This window comes from Carlito syrichta, unplaced genomic scaffold (genome assembly GCF_000164805.1).
Source record: "Carlito syrichta isolate Samal-C Ts95f unplaced genomic scaffold, Tarsius_syrichta-2.0.1 Scaffold302583, whole genome shotgun sequence".
Classification (NCBI taxonomy): domain Eukaryota; kingdom Metazoa; phylum Chordata; class Mammalia; order Primates; family Tarsiidae; genus Carlito; species Carlito syrichta.
The window spans coordinates 37,554-52,288 of NW_007246679.1; the positions used below are offsets into that span (position 1 = coordinate 37,554).

At 39.5% G+C, this 14,735-nt stretch overlaps 1 protein-coding gene across 8 annotated transcripts in view; it reads right to left on the bottom strand.

Annotated features, from left to right (window-relative positions):
• Window positions 1-2,303: 2,303 nt before the first annotated feature.
• MYB (MYB proto-oncogene, transcription factor) overlaps window positions 2,304-14,735 on the bottom strand; it is a 32,615-nt gene continuing 20,183 nt past the window's right edge. For all 8 annotated transcript variants that reach the window (XM_021711790.1, XM_021711789.1, XM_021711786.1 and 5 more), the window contains one exon: window positions 2,304-3,630. In XM_021711790.1, coding sequence (XP_021567465.1) covers window positions 3,514-3,630 — 117 coding nt within the window. In that variant the 3' untranslated portion in view covers window positions 2,304-3,513. The remainder of the gene's footprint in view (window positions 3,631-14,735) is intronic.

The following is a 14,735-nucleotide window of genomic DNA, read 5'->3' on the forward strand; positions in this document are numbered from 1 at the left end:
CACTCCAGTCTGGGTGACAGAGTGAGACTCCAACTCAAAAAAAAAAAAAAAGCCCCTGATGATATCTAAGGTCTTTTTTAGTTCTAATATTGTATAATTTCTGAAAAGACAAGGAAGTTCTTTCCTAGATATCTATCTCTTCTTGATTATCAGTCCCATCAAGAGGCCGAGGTACACATTGGTCTTCTCTGTGTCTCTTCCGATCTCTGGATGTTCACAAGCTGATACGAGCTTTAGACACAGAAACTTACAAGGGCAATCTGTCATTTGAGTATGTGATGTTGTTTCCATTCATTTTACTACCTGAATTCCTGCTGTAGAGAGTAAGATGATTTTTAAAAAGCCATCAGGACAAATACATGTTTTGGAGATGCTTGTGAAATGAGTGTTATGTGAATGTATTTGATCACTAATTTAGATATCTAAATTCACACTTCTTTTTATTAGTTTAGGATTTTAGTCTCTAGTTATTGGGTTATCTACTTTTTGGAAGAGTAAATACGTATTCCAGTTTTATATAGTGTTGAGTTCCCTCTCGCCATTATTTTAAAAAATAATTGAGGCCAGGAGTGGTGGCTCAAGCCTGTAATCCCAGCACTTTGGGAGGCTGAGGTGAGAGGATTGCCTGAGCTCACAGTTTCGAGATCAGCCTGGGAAACTTGGTGAGACCTCATATCCACAATAAATCAAAAACTTAGCCGGGCATGGTACTGTGTGCCTATAGTTCCAGCTACTTGGAAGACTGAGGAGGAAGGATCACCTGAGCCCAGCAGGTCAAGGCTCTGGTGGCCGTGAGTGTGCTACTGCCCAGCCTGGGTGACAGAGTGAGACCCTGACTCAAAAAAACAAAAAAAAAATTGTAATGGGCCACCTAAGTTTAACTCTGTAATTGTACGTTACCAGTAAGATGAAACACTGATGCACTATACAGAAGTTATCACTTAGTTATGGAAAACATATGTAATAACAAACATTTGTATAGTGCTTTACTTAACAAAAGTTTCCTTACAGAAATGAACCCATTTCCCAGATAAAGAACAAAAGCTCAGAGAGGTTAGTGGCTTGTCCAAATTCAAACTGCTAGTAAGTGGCAGAGTCAGCACCTGGAAAAACAGCCAGAGAGGGCACGCATATGAAAAGTTTCCTAACAGTAGGATGATGGTTATCATCTATCAGCAGGACAATGAGAATGCAAAACAGTCTCCAAGACTAGTAATTAGGTGTAACAAATCCTTGGCTCTACAAACACCATGCGCAACATGCGTATAAGAATTCAAAGCCTGGGCCGGGCATGGTGGTGGCTCAACCTGTAATCCTGTAATCCATGGTAGTGGCTCAACCTGTAACTTTGGGAGGCAGAGGCGAGAGGACTGCCTGAGCCCTGAGATTTGAGACCAGTCTGGGCAACCTGGTGAGACCTTGTCTCTACAATAAATCAAAAAAGTAAGCCAGGCGTGGTAGTGCATTTCCTGTAGTTCCGGCAACTTGGAAGGCTGAGGTGGAAGGATTACCTGAGCCCCAGCAGGTCGAGGCTGTGGTGGTCGTGAGCAGCATGCCACTGCACTTCAGCCTGGGAGACAGAGTGAGACTTCGACTCCAAAAAAAAAAAAAAGAATTCAAAGCCTGAGTATGTTACAGGGACAACAGAGCACAGCGAAGAGAAACCTAGACTGAGAGTTGGAGCCTGGGGAGATGCGTCTGTGCAGTGGAGTTGTTCTGAATGAAGGATGGCCTGGCTCATATCCAGGAGCACCCTTGCCCTCCGGCTTCCGGTTGGCTCTGCCAGTGAAGACCCCTGGGCAGAGATGGGAAAGGGTGAGGAAGCAGAGTTAGGGGCTGCCCTTGGCTCTCTCCCTGTAGGGTCTCCTCGGGAGGCAGTGGCTTTGCCAAATGTTCCTGCTCCTCCCAGGAGCTCCTGCTTTCCATGACTCGCCTCTTCCAGGTGGCCTTCCAGGTACCTTTGACCTGCACCATGTGCACACACTACCCTGTGGCTCTCCCACACCCTGCCCGCGCCCGAGGGGTCAGTAGATGAACTCTGCTCAAATCATCCCAACTCAAATGCCATCGGAACCCTGGCTGACACTTTCTGGAAGATTCCTTCCAGCTGCCATTGTGATTATTTTGTGAACCATTTCACTCGGTTGGCTTGTCCTTCCTTCTCCATAGTAATGATTCTTGGCGTCTTCACCAGAAGTTCAGATGGTGTGCAAATTATAAAGAGTGGAAAGTGCTTTGAGTTCGCTCCATTTTCTTTGACGTGCAGTGGAGTCCACAATCACAAGTAAGAGAGAAGCCAAAAGTAAGTAAAATAAGGGCACAGCTTTATTTTGCTACAAGGCAGTAAGTACACTGTCATATCAAAAGTTCAGTGCTGACCATCTCGCACCAAATATTCTTAAGGCAGCCACTGGCTATCAACCCCAGTTTCTGTCTCCTCAGCTGCAAACACAGGATCCGCACAGCAGTTCTGAGACCATACACTTAGAAACCACGGGGGATGTTGATCAAACTCAGAACCCCTGACTTAACAAACAGTCAGGCTGACCTCAAAACAATACACAGGACGTCAACAACATAGATCTCCCAAAAAAGAAGTGCAATGCATGCTTTTATAAACCAACAATAACAAAGAAAATAAAAACACAGTAACAAATGCAAAATCTCCCAAACAAGTTTTCCAATGTATTACAAAAGGAAAAACAGGTATACATATATATATAAAAAATAAAAAGTCTGAAATACTAGTGCATAGTCAATTACCTAACACCAAGTTTCTTTTCTTTCCATCCAAGCTCTACCGTCCCTCTGATGCTAGCAGCATGTCTACAAGGCTAAGTCCATAGCAGCAAAACACATTTTCATTTGGCATTTACAAAATTAAATTACGAATAAAAATATAATTTTTATAAAACTATTTCATACAGTAATAATTTTTAAAGCAAGCTAACAAAAAAAAAAAACTCATAAAATGGTTGGGTACAAAACACGTACCTCCAATGTTATGAACCATAAATGAGCATTCACAATCCTGATTATTCCTCTCATGGTATTATGTCAATGTTTATAGTAATGCTTTTGCTGATTTTTAAAAAAACCTATGCATCTGTTTAGTGATTGAAAAAAGTGAAATACTAGAGTACCTTTTTGTGTGTAAAATTTCCAAAAAAAGACCCATCACAGGAAAAATACTGATCTGTTAGATCCTTTAAAATACAGATAAATCATTTTATGTTTCTCTTTGAATCTGCATTAAGATATTAACAACTGGCTACAATTCATTACCTAATAATTTAGGTAAGACTGTTACTTATTTATTTTTTAAAATCCCTTTAGTTGAGTGAAATCCAATAAGATTTCACTCAACTAAATGCACTTGGTGCTGCTCTCAACTGTTGTACCACAACAAAAATAGGTTCTTCTCCCATTCGTGAAAAGTTTCATGTTGAGGAATGATATATCCCAAGTCAACTTGAAGTGTTCTGAAAACCATAATGCTTTTCTGGAAACGTCTCACATGACCAGTGTCCTCGCTGAGAATGCATTCACATATTTATGAGCCTGCCCAGAAGCTGTCATCTGTTCCTCCATCTTTCCACAGGATGCAGGTTCCCAGGCACTGCTGCAAGGCTGATGGCATAAAAGAGGGTAACAGCAAGGTCAGACCAGGAAGCGCACTGTAGTCCACCAAGGAATTCCCAGCGGGGTCAGCATATAAAATTTTGACCAACAGACGCAAGTGGTTGACACCAGGAAGCCTTTGTCAGATAGAATTTTAACTCCCGGACACCTAGAAGTCCAGCATTCTCAGGGATATTAACGATCAGAAATTGTAAATCCCACTCCAAATAGCTTCCTAAGATACAATCACATCTTCATACTTTATCCCCTTCTGTCTATTAGGTGGTTCTACAAAACATAATTTTCCAGATACCTACAGTGAACTGTGGGTCTCTACTCCTTGAGCAAACTGGTGAAGGCTTGAGACAAGGCACAAAGAAGGTCATGTGGGTGCTGGAGTTGATCAACACTTGCTAAGTGTAGTATATGTTTTTCATCGATTAATTGGGAAATATTTGTTTCTCAAAATAGCTTAATTTCTAGAAACCCCAGAAGATACAAGATGGAACTAATATTTAAGGGCAGCATCTAGATGCCAGCGACAATGTTTGGCATGTCATACATATTATCTCATTTAAACAGCACCACCACCCTGGGAGGCAGGCTCATTCTCTCTTTAGACAGGCTAGAAAATGGAGACAGAGCAGGAGTGACTTGCCTAAGGGCACTCCACAGGTCAGTGGTAGAGCAAAGTGGAACCCTGCCCTGCCATCTGCATGCCTGGCTCCCATAGTGCCTCTGTGCTACCTCAGATGAAAATGTGTACTATTTATGTCCCACTTGGTGTACAAGAGGACTTAAAATGATTACAAAATAAATACAGGACAACAGAGTTTTAAAAGTGTGAAATGCAGGGTCACAGGGAAACAAATGAGGGAAAAATGAAGAGTCAGCCCTCCACATCATGGGTTTCACATGCATGGATTCAACCAACCCAGGATTGAAAATATTCAGAAAAAAACAAAACAAAACAGTGTTTACTGAACATGTACAGACTTTTTTCCTTGTCATTATTCCCTCCCCCAAATATAGTATAATAAGGATTTCCAGAGAACTTCTGTATTAGGTGTTATAAGTAATCTAGAAATGATTTAAAGTATCTGGGAATTAATGGATACAAGGTACATCATTTGGGTGATGGATACACTAAAAGCCCTGACTTCATCACTCTGCAAAATATTCATGAAACAAAATTACACTCACACCTCAAACACTTATACAAATAAAAATAAAGAGCACATGGGAAGATCTGTATAGGTTATTTGCAAATACTATGCCATTTTATATCAGGGACTTGAGTCTCTGTGAATTTTGGTGTACCTGGGAGTCTTGAAACCAAGGCCCAAGGATACTGAGGAACTGTAATATGAAGATGGGGCGACATCTGCACACAACACATTTGCCATGGATGCGGTGCCAGCTATATGTAAATTTCCAGCTCGACTCTGAGTTCTCTGGCAGTCAGAGCAAGAGAGGGAAACAGAAACACAGGCAGATACAAGATTTGGTGCCTGTAAGCTCAAAACAAAACCAGTGAGTTAGAAAAAGCACTATTCCTGGAATTGATATCTAAGGGGGATTATTTTCTGTGGGACAAAAGAATAAGAAAGGCCTTAGCTCTCCAGAGCCTAAAGTGACCTTTATGAGACAAAATGAACACCCGTGAAACAACAGAGTGTGCAGGCTTGTGGTGTTGCCCAGGCAAGAGGGGCTGGGACACTGAGGAATTGCCAGGGCAGTGTTGTAGGGAGCAGGCAGGAACCGGCAGGTTTGAGACAGGTGGAAAAGCAGGTGTGTCATCCAGGGGGAGAAAGAGCAGGAAAGAGTCAGGGAGTTGCAATTTGTACATTGCAGGTGGGAGGGGCTAGGAAAGAGAGAAGTGGACACAGTAGGTTAAATGACAACATTTAATAAGCCCTTACTATCTGCCACCCGTGACTCTAAAAATCTTCTCATCTCATTTAATTCTCACACATAGGTACAATTCACAACACCTATTTACAGACCAGGCAATTTGAAAGGGAGAATTTAGGCACTATATTCAAGGTCACTCAGCTAAGAAATGATGGCACAAGAATACAAACTTAGGCCACGGGATACGAGAGCCCACACCCCTAACGAGTATCAGATGCTGCTTCTATTAGTTTTTGTCCAGAGCAATGCAAGTAACCTGGTGGGAAACTGAGTGGTTATCCACTCAGCAAAAAGGTATGATCATTCTACATGAATGAGGGATTGGTATCGTGGTGGGCTTTCTTGTCTAGTTGCTGGAACAAAGTTTCTGTGACAAGAAGTTTGCAGTGCCATGTTCTAACTGTAAACTTTCCTAGGACGCAAAGCATATAACATATAACTTGAAATACTACAAAGCAAGATGGGTTATCCTCAATTTTCCAGGAACTGTGTATCCCAATGACACGGCAACGATGACAGATAGGTATTCTGAATTGACTTCTGACACTAAGTCACATTTAATATTTTCCTAAACAAAATTACCAGCTTAGTCACAGCACTTGAAATAGTTCTGAATAAATGATGTTTCTCTAGAGTCAAGTATGTGGATGAAATATATAAAGCTCTCTGGTGTGTACCTGTCCATGCAAATTTCTGAAACAGGAAACTGATGCAAGAAATCAATTATGAATCAAAATGCAATGCTATCTTTTCAATTATTGAGTTTGTGTTTGTAGTCACTGTAGCAATGTGACATATGCCAAGCTACTATTTGAGAAGTGAGTCGTTCAACATGGTGGATGTCTACCATGGAGCACGATGAAGGGCTTAGAAGCAATGATTAGACACACAGAGCAAAGAGCATGGATCTTAAAGGACAAGTGACCACAGGAAGCAGAATGAAATACCTTAAAATACAAATATCTTTTACAAAAAATTTAAATTCACACAAAGTGACACACAGAACAGCAAGGCACTTGAACCCAACGGAGGGGAAAGAGGAGTGAGTGAAAATGGAGACAGAGACAAGGAACTAGAAAGTATTGTTTGTTTTTCTCTGGTTAAGGATCTTTCTATTTCCACGGGAAAAGGAGTGGGAAAAATTTTTTTTCACCTTAAAGTCCTAAAAATGGCCTATTCAGGAAAAAAAAAAGAAAGAATTTTTCTACTTAGCTGGACTTTGACTGATACAGAATTAACTTTCCAAACATGTAAATTATCTTAAAATGTTATGCTAAAATGATCTTGTGTTTACTATTGTGACCATGCCTCCTGTTAAAAGTCAAGTTCTTATACTCTGTAATAGAGTCCTCAGGTTGACTCAGAATTCCCAAGGTCTGTTCAGGAGAATCTAATACTGAGTATTATCAACTCAATCTATTTTCAACTTGAAGTCTGTGTTTCGTTAGATTCCCTATGTGGCTCTTTCTCCACATATTGCATATTCACATCTGGCTCTTTCTCCAGGGCCAGATATTTAAAATAAGATCAAATGAGATAAAGAAGGTACCATACATTTTTAATTAGTGTTTTGAGAGTTCAAATAATCAGCTCCTCCTAAATTGAAGAGAATCTATCAAGAAACGCATGAAAATGACTGAAATATCCAAATTCCAGAAAGCATAGCTTTCAGAAGCATATCCGCCTGAAGCTCAGACCCTCGGGCGGCCAAGATGGCTTGGAACATGGGATGCTCCCAGCACAAACATCAGGATGCTGCAGCCACCGTGCGCAAGAACCACTGCGTGTAGAACAAACTGGCCAGCGAGGTGAGTGGGGCTGCCTCCTGCCTGCACTGGGACAGCACACAGCAAACACATCTTACAACAATGAATAAAACAAACTGGTTAGAGTAGACACACGCCTGTGGCAGAAAGATGCAAAGGTTGAGAGTCCTCTGGTGAATACAAGAAATGCCCCTCTCTTCCTCTTTACCTGAAACCCAGGTACTTATGCTAACTTTTCACACAGACAGAATAGTCTTGACAAAGAAAGATTCAACACGTAATTTGGAGGCATGGTCACAATAGTAAACATAAGATCATTTTAACATAACATTTTAAGATAATTTACGTTTGGAAAGTTAATTCTGTCTTTGTGCTGGATGAATATTTTTTAATACTGTCATATATATCTTTGCCAGTCCTTTTTCTTCCCGCTCCCTAAACTTAGTTTCATTTACACTAAAGAATCGATGAGAATTACGGCTTTCTGCAAAGGAGTTCTTGTTAAATTACTAACCCAGGGTGCTACTCAGACACGTCACTCTATCATAATTCATTTCAACATGAATAATCCTGCCTTGGACATATTCCTCCTGAGGTCAGGGAGTTGCCTTGCTTATTCTGCAATGTGTCTTTAATTGCCCTGGGCAGAAATGAAGTAGAAACAATCTGTCAAAACTTTAACTGGGATATCCTGTTAAAGCTCTTTAAAGAAATGTTGCCAGCCTCTGTAGAAAACAGAAGAAATAAAAAGAAACAAGACCATGTCCACAGGTGGTTTTCTGTCAGAATTAGATGATCTTCACATTTTCTTTTAGAATATGAATATGATTTTTCTCATCGTGCTGAACAACTACTATTATTATTATATTCATAGAGCAACTTCACACGGTATCTGCTGCCATCAAAAGCCTTGGCAAATTATGTGTTTCATCATTTGCTGACCTAATAAGAAACACGTATAAGTTGTTTTTAAAAATGTTAAACCAAAGCAACTTACGAGGTAGCATTATGTTTTGTCTTAAAACAATTAAGTAGATATAAGTGGTGCCCACGAATTACCTGATTATTCTATTAAACCAATCTGAAAAAAAAAATACATACTCTGGACTAAGATTCTACAAGTTAGAATTTTTTCCCAGGGGAAAAATGGATGAGTTATAAGAGGTAATATAGACATCTTTAGTTGTCTTTTTTTTTTTTTTTTTTTTGAGTTGGAGTCTCACTCCGTCGCCCAGACTGAAGTGCAGTGACCGCTCCCGGCCACCGCAGCCTCGACCTGCTGGGCTCCGGCGATCCTTCCGCCTCAGCCTTCCAAGTAGCCGGAATTACAGGCATGCGCTACCACGCCTGGCTGATGTTTTGATTTATTGTAGAGATGAGGTCTCGAACCCGCGGGCTCAGGCAATCCACTCACCTCAGCCTCCCAAAGGCGCGGGATTACAGGCTGGGCCACCGAGCCCGGCTAGTTGTCTCTTAAAAGTCAGGGATGAAGGCCGGCACCGTGGCTCATGCCTATAATCCCAACACTTTGGGAAGTCAAAGTGGGAGTATTCCTTGAGCCCAGAAGTTCGAGACTAGACTGGGGAACTTAGAGAGACCTCATCTCGACAGAAAAATAAAAAAAATTAGCTGGGCGTGGTGGCATGTGCCTGTAGTCCCAGCGACTTGACAGGTTGAGGTAGAATGATCCCATGAAGGTTGAGGTTAGGCTGCGGTGAGCCATGAGTGTGATGAGCCACTGCACTCAAGCCTGGGCAGCAGAGTGAGACTCCCACTCAAAAAAAAAAAAAGAAAAAGGAAAGAGCCAGGCCATGTTTCCCTAAGCTTTGGTCCCCTCCCCTTGGGGAGGTGAATCACCTCTTTCTCTAATTTACTCTCTAAATAAACTATATTTTCTAATCTTAAAAAAAAAGAAAGGAAGAAAAAAGAAAAAAAAAGTCAGGGATGCACTTGAGGGGAAATGTTTTGAAGGTAAAGTTAAGGGTTACTAAACTTTTGTCATGAATAAATGCTTCCCTTTGTTGACACAAATCATTAAATACCTCCAACTCTAGTTGCTGATTTTTCATGGAAAAGAACCTTAAAAATTGGGGATAGCTGGGCTTGGTGGCTCAGCCTGTAATCCCGCGCCTTTGGGAAGCTGTGGTGAGTGGATTGCCTCAGCCCGCGGGTTCGAGACCCGCCTGGGCAGCGAGACCTCATCTCTACAATAAATCAAAAAATCAGCCGGGGTGGTAGTGCATGCCTGTAATTCCGGCTACTTGGAAGGCTGAGGCAGAAGGATCGCCGGAGCCCAGCAGGTCGAGGCTGCGGTGACCAGGAGCGGCCACTGCACTCCAGTCTGGGCGACAGAGTGAGAATCCAACTAAAAAAAAATTGGGGATAAAGAGTCGAGATGGTGATTGGAAGTTTCCTCAACCACCAGTGGCTCCACTTCCCAAGCCTAAATGAACAATTGCTCATGTAGATGGACCTTTCCAAAATTTGGAGCTTGTTCCAGATGTTTCTAGAGATCCCTTCATCTTACATGTTTATAGACTTTCCAGCAGTTTATATCACATAGCCTAGGGTGGCACAATTTTTTGGAAGAATATCTCTTCCCTTAGCCATATTTGAATCCCAAACTATTAAGATTAAGGCCAGTGCCAAACTGCTCTAAAGCAATTCTATCCTTGCTGGTCCGCCCGAGGAAGATTCTATCTCAGAGTGTTTATTCTCTCTAAGTGTCACCAAACAAAACAAATGAAAAATCCACTTCTCATAAAGTCTGGGGCAGGGCATTCTGACTCTGAGCTCAACACAGCTTCTCCCTTCATTCAGTCTTTGTCGGCTCAATCCAAAAGCTGCACGCAGAAAAATTGCTTAATTTATAACATCTTCTGAAAGCAGGTCACTGAAATACTACTGACAGCTACGTGAATTTTTGCCTGGGTAAGTGGAAAAAAGTGACCAAAAGGGAAAACCAAATGAGTGTGCAGACATTCAGGGGGGCAGGTCCACACAGAATACTTGATGAAAAATGCTCAGAAAGGTCGCTCTCATGTGTAGATGGTTTCTGTGTCTGTTTAGGTGCCAACACAAGCAGCAGAAAAATAGAGAAAACCAGTAAATCAGTTGTTTCATCTCCATACTACCAAAGAGGTCTGACTATCTTTATTTCAAGGAATCAGTTGAATCAGCTCTCTTTTTTGGTGACCCACTGACACAGTTCTACAAGAGTGGCACATGGAATAGCATGCCAGAGGAAGTAACACCACCATGCAAAAAAAAAAAAACCCAAAAAGCCTGGCCTTTGGTGAGGGCCTTCTGCTTGCATTTCAAGGACTGGAACTGTGTGCAGCCTCTGCATAATAATAATGCCACGGTGTACATTGGCGAGTGTGCCGCCATCTTGGAAACAATATTATATCCATTTGATCTTCACAGTAACCTTGTGTGATGAGTAGAGGATATGCTATGGTTCCCAATTTACAGACAAGAGCAGCTTCATTCATTGAATTTAATTCTCTAGTGAATTAAAAAAATGCAATTTGAAAATGGTGGATTCAGCCTGAAACCCAGGTTCTCTGGCCCCCATGCTAGTTGACTGCACTTCTCAGCACTGCCTATCGGGCAGTCAGGATCTGCCTTATTTTTAGAAAAATATGAAATTTCATAAAAGATCACATTAAGATATGAGCAATCTAAAACACATGGAACCGAAAGACTGAGGGAGAAAGTGAGTTTCAATTGCTAGCAATGATATTTTAAAATGCCTTGATGCTGTGCAAATGTGTTTAAGGAATAATGGCTTGAGAAATTAACTTAAAACTCCCTGTTTTAAAAAAGTAAGGCCATGACAAGCCAAGTCAGGAAATTAAAATTTAAGGCTGTCATTCTGTGGTTACAAAAAAGAGGAAAGTGAGTGAGTAAAAAGCATATGAATACATCTTTTACACTTGAGTTTTAAATAGAAATAAAAGGAAATTATAACTTAAGAGAAAACATACAGAAGTTCAGAAGGCTTATAACCCAAGTACAGTTTTGGATCTACTAAAAACACGTCTCTCTTAGTAAAAGTTTATTAGCATAATGTACTTATTTCAAAATGTAAACCAAATTGAAAACACGCTGGAGAAAGCAGGCAACTCTTTCCTCCTGCTGAGGAGGGAGGTGTGTGTGTGTGTGTGTGTGTGTGTGTCCGCCTTGGTTTCATCAGGGGAATTACTGAATGGCAGAACCAGCAGCATTCCGCAGCGAATCTACCTTTCCTGCCCCAAACTGCAACTTTCTAGGCTGACTGTTTGCTATTTCCTCATTCGTGGTCGTTTTATAAAATTCTAGGCTGCATCCTCTACCCCACAGAACATGGGGAAATGGATGACAATGGTAAAATGTGAAGATCTCACATTCTGAGCCACAGCAAAGACACACATACCAAATAGGTCTCAGAACATTTTTATCATATGAATACCCTGTTTGCATTTATAAATTAAAATTAAAGTAATATATATATATAAAAGAAAGAAACCCAACAATTATTAGATTATGCAGCTATGGCAAATTCCTTTTGGAAAAAGATTCAGAGTAAGTGATTTAAAAAACAAATAACATGATGCTGCATTACAGATGACAGACTACAGGATATACAGAGAGTTCTGAATTATTAAAATCCATTGTGCCTCAAAGACAACCCACATCACAGTGGCGTACTTAGCCTCCTGATCTTGGTCTCTACATACCATTTACCACTGAAAGGATTCAGGGCACCATGGGGAAATGGCTGATAACAAGGAGAGAGTGAGGACATGTAGCTATTCAATTAAAGCAACTTAAATTCCATAAACTGAAAATTCTGTTCCTCGGTGGCACTTGCCATATTTTAAGGGCTCAGTAGCCACATATGACTAATGGTGGTGTTCATACTAGATGGCAACATAGTGGACATTTCCATCACTGCAGAAGTTCTATTGTCTAATTCTAAGTTCTGTTGTCTAGCACTAGTCTAGAGATTAAAAAGGATTTAAGAGACTTAGCAATCAAACAATGTGTAAAACTGTGTCAATTCCAATCAAACAATAAAAAGATCCTTTTTTTGATTAATGGGAAAATTTAAATATACCCTGGAAATGAGAAGAGTAACAAATTACTGTTAACAATGTATGATAACGGTATTAGGTTACATATAAAAATGTCTGTTTTGACAGATACATCTGAACATACATAAGAATAAAATATCATATTGTTTGGAATTGACTTTAAAATATTTTATAAACAATAGATGAAGTAAATATGGCAAAATATTAATTGTTAAATATAGAACATAAGCATATTTTCTATAATTTTAAGTATGAATAAAATTTCTTATAATAAAATATTAAACACATACTTCCTTGCATTTCTAATTTTAAAATATCAAATGTAATTTATACATATTTATGAGTAAGCATGTGCATTTATATGTATGTTAGAAGTAAAACCATAAAGGCCCAGTATATGGGCCTCAAAAACAGTAATAATTACACTGTCTAAAATGTTATTGCCATAATCAAGCCAAGGGTGATTAAAACTGAGATGATAAAACATAGAACTGCAATTACTACAGTCTTTGATAAACTTCTTGCACCTAAGTAAAGTTATTGAGACAATTTAGATGGAGAGACAGTTGCATCATACAAATGGCAAATATTTTACATTTTAGAAGTATTTGAATTTTAAAATATTTTGGGAATCATATTTTATTGTTTTAATTAAAAGCACTATGGCAAAAATGTCTAGATGGTTTGGCTAAGATTCCATTTAATATTCAATATATTGTAAGTACAAATTATAAAAGCTATAGATCATATAATGTACTCTTAAGTCAAATAGCCAAATCATTTAATAAATGTACAATATGTTCAATAATACCACATGTGAGAAATCTGCCTAGTTAGGTCAAATTGAATAACCAGTGGAAATATATAAAATGGCAAACAACAAAATTGCCAAATAGCATAAAAACATATAGAAACATCGCTGAAGCAGGATCATATGAAATATAGCCAATATATGTTTACATATTTAGGATCACTTGATGCGTTTTCCAATATTTATCACAAAAGCATGAAATGTTTTAGAAACCAAACATTTCTATGGTATCAGAAGCCACATCTTCATGACACAAAATGAAGGACACACTTGGTGTACACCATTCGCTCATTCAGCAAGTATTTCTTAAAATCTACTATAGCAGATTATTAAAATGTATTTGAGCAGTATACATCAGTGTCAATACTGACTCTAAAAGTGACTCTAAAATTAACTTTTCCATCTCACTTATTCCGTTTGGTGGAAGGGGTGAATATCACCTTCAGCACATCATGTGTGGAGATGACTTAATCTCAGTACACAGATGTCAAAATCTGTGTAGTGACAAATGGAACGCACCACGACACAAGAAAATATCAATGAATACAATAGAGCTACTACTTAATTTTGAGTTTTAAAGATAATCAATATTCCCATTAAATATAAATACAAATATATTATTAAACTTCTATACTGATTAATTTTAATTTTAATTTGCTTGAGTAGGAGTCTCACTCTGTTGCCCAGGTTGGAGTGCAGTGGCATGCTCATGGGCACCACAGCCTTGAACTGATAGGCTCAGGCGATCCTTCCTCCTCAGCTTTCCATGTGCCACCACGCCCAGCTAATTTTTTGATTATTGTGGAGATGAGGTCTCACCATGTTGCCCAGGCTAGTCTCGAGCCCGTGGGCTCAGGCAATCCTCTCACCTCAGCCTCCCAAAGTGCCGGGATGGGCGTGAGCCACCGTACCTGGCTCATACTGATTATTTTTTTAATCATTTGCTAGCATTAAAAACTTTGTGGTAAAAAAATTAGACAACCTATTTTTCATAAATACTGACATTCTTGATAACTTTTATATCATATATATTTTATACTGGCATCATGTTAGCTCTAAATGGTGCTCTAACACTACTTGGTTAATTCAAAAGCTATTCAGATTTGATTATAGGAAAATAATTAAGGGTTTCCAACTTATGTATTAATAACTGTCCCCAAATATATTTATATGTTTGCAATTGAGAGTGCACTTTTCTCTACTACTATAAATATAGTTTGGTCCCAGGCTAGGTTACAAAATACACGTAAAACTTAATCTAACTTAATACTAAGTACTAATAGCAGTAATCAAATTCTTTGCTCAAGCAACCAAGGATTCAGTAGCCTCGGAAGGAAAAGGAAAAGAAAAACAAAGAAAAATTTTTCCTTCTGGACCCAGGATCAGATCTCAGTAAAATTTTGAAAATACCACGGTGCCTGGCTAATTTTTTTTAAAACTTTTTTGTAGAAACAGGGTCTTGCTTGTTTGCCTAAGCTGGTTGTACTCCTGGCTTCAAGTGATTCTCCCGCCTCAACCTCCCAAAGTGCTGGGAGTATAGGCGTG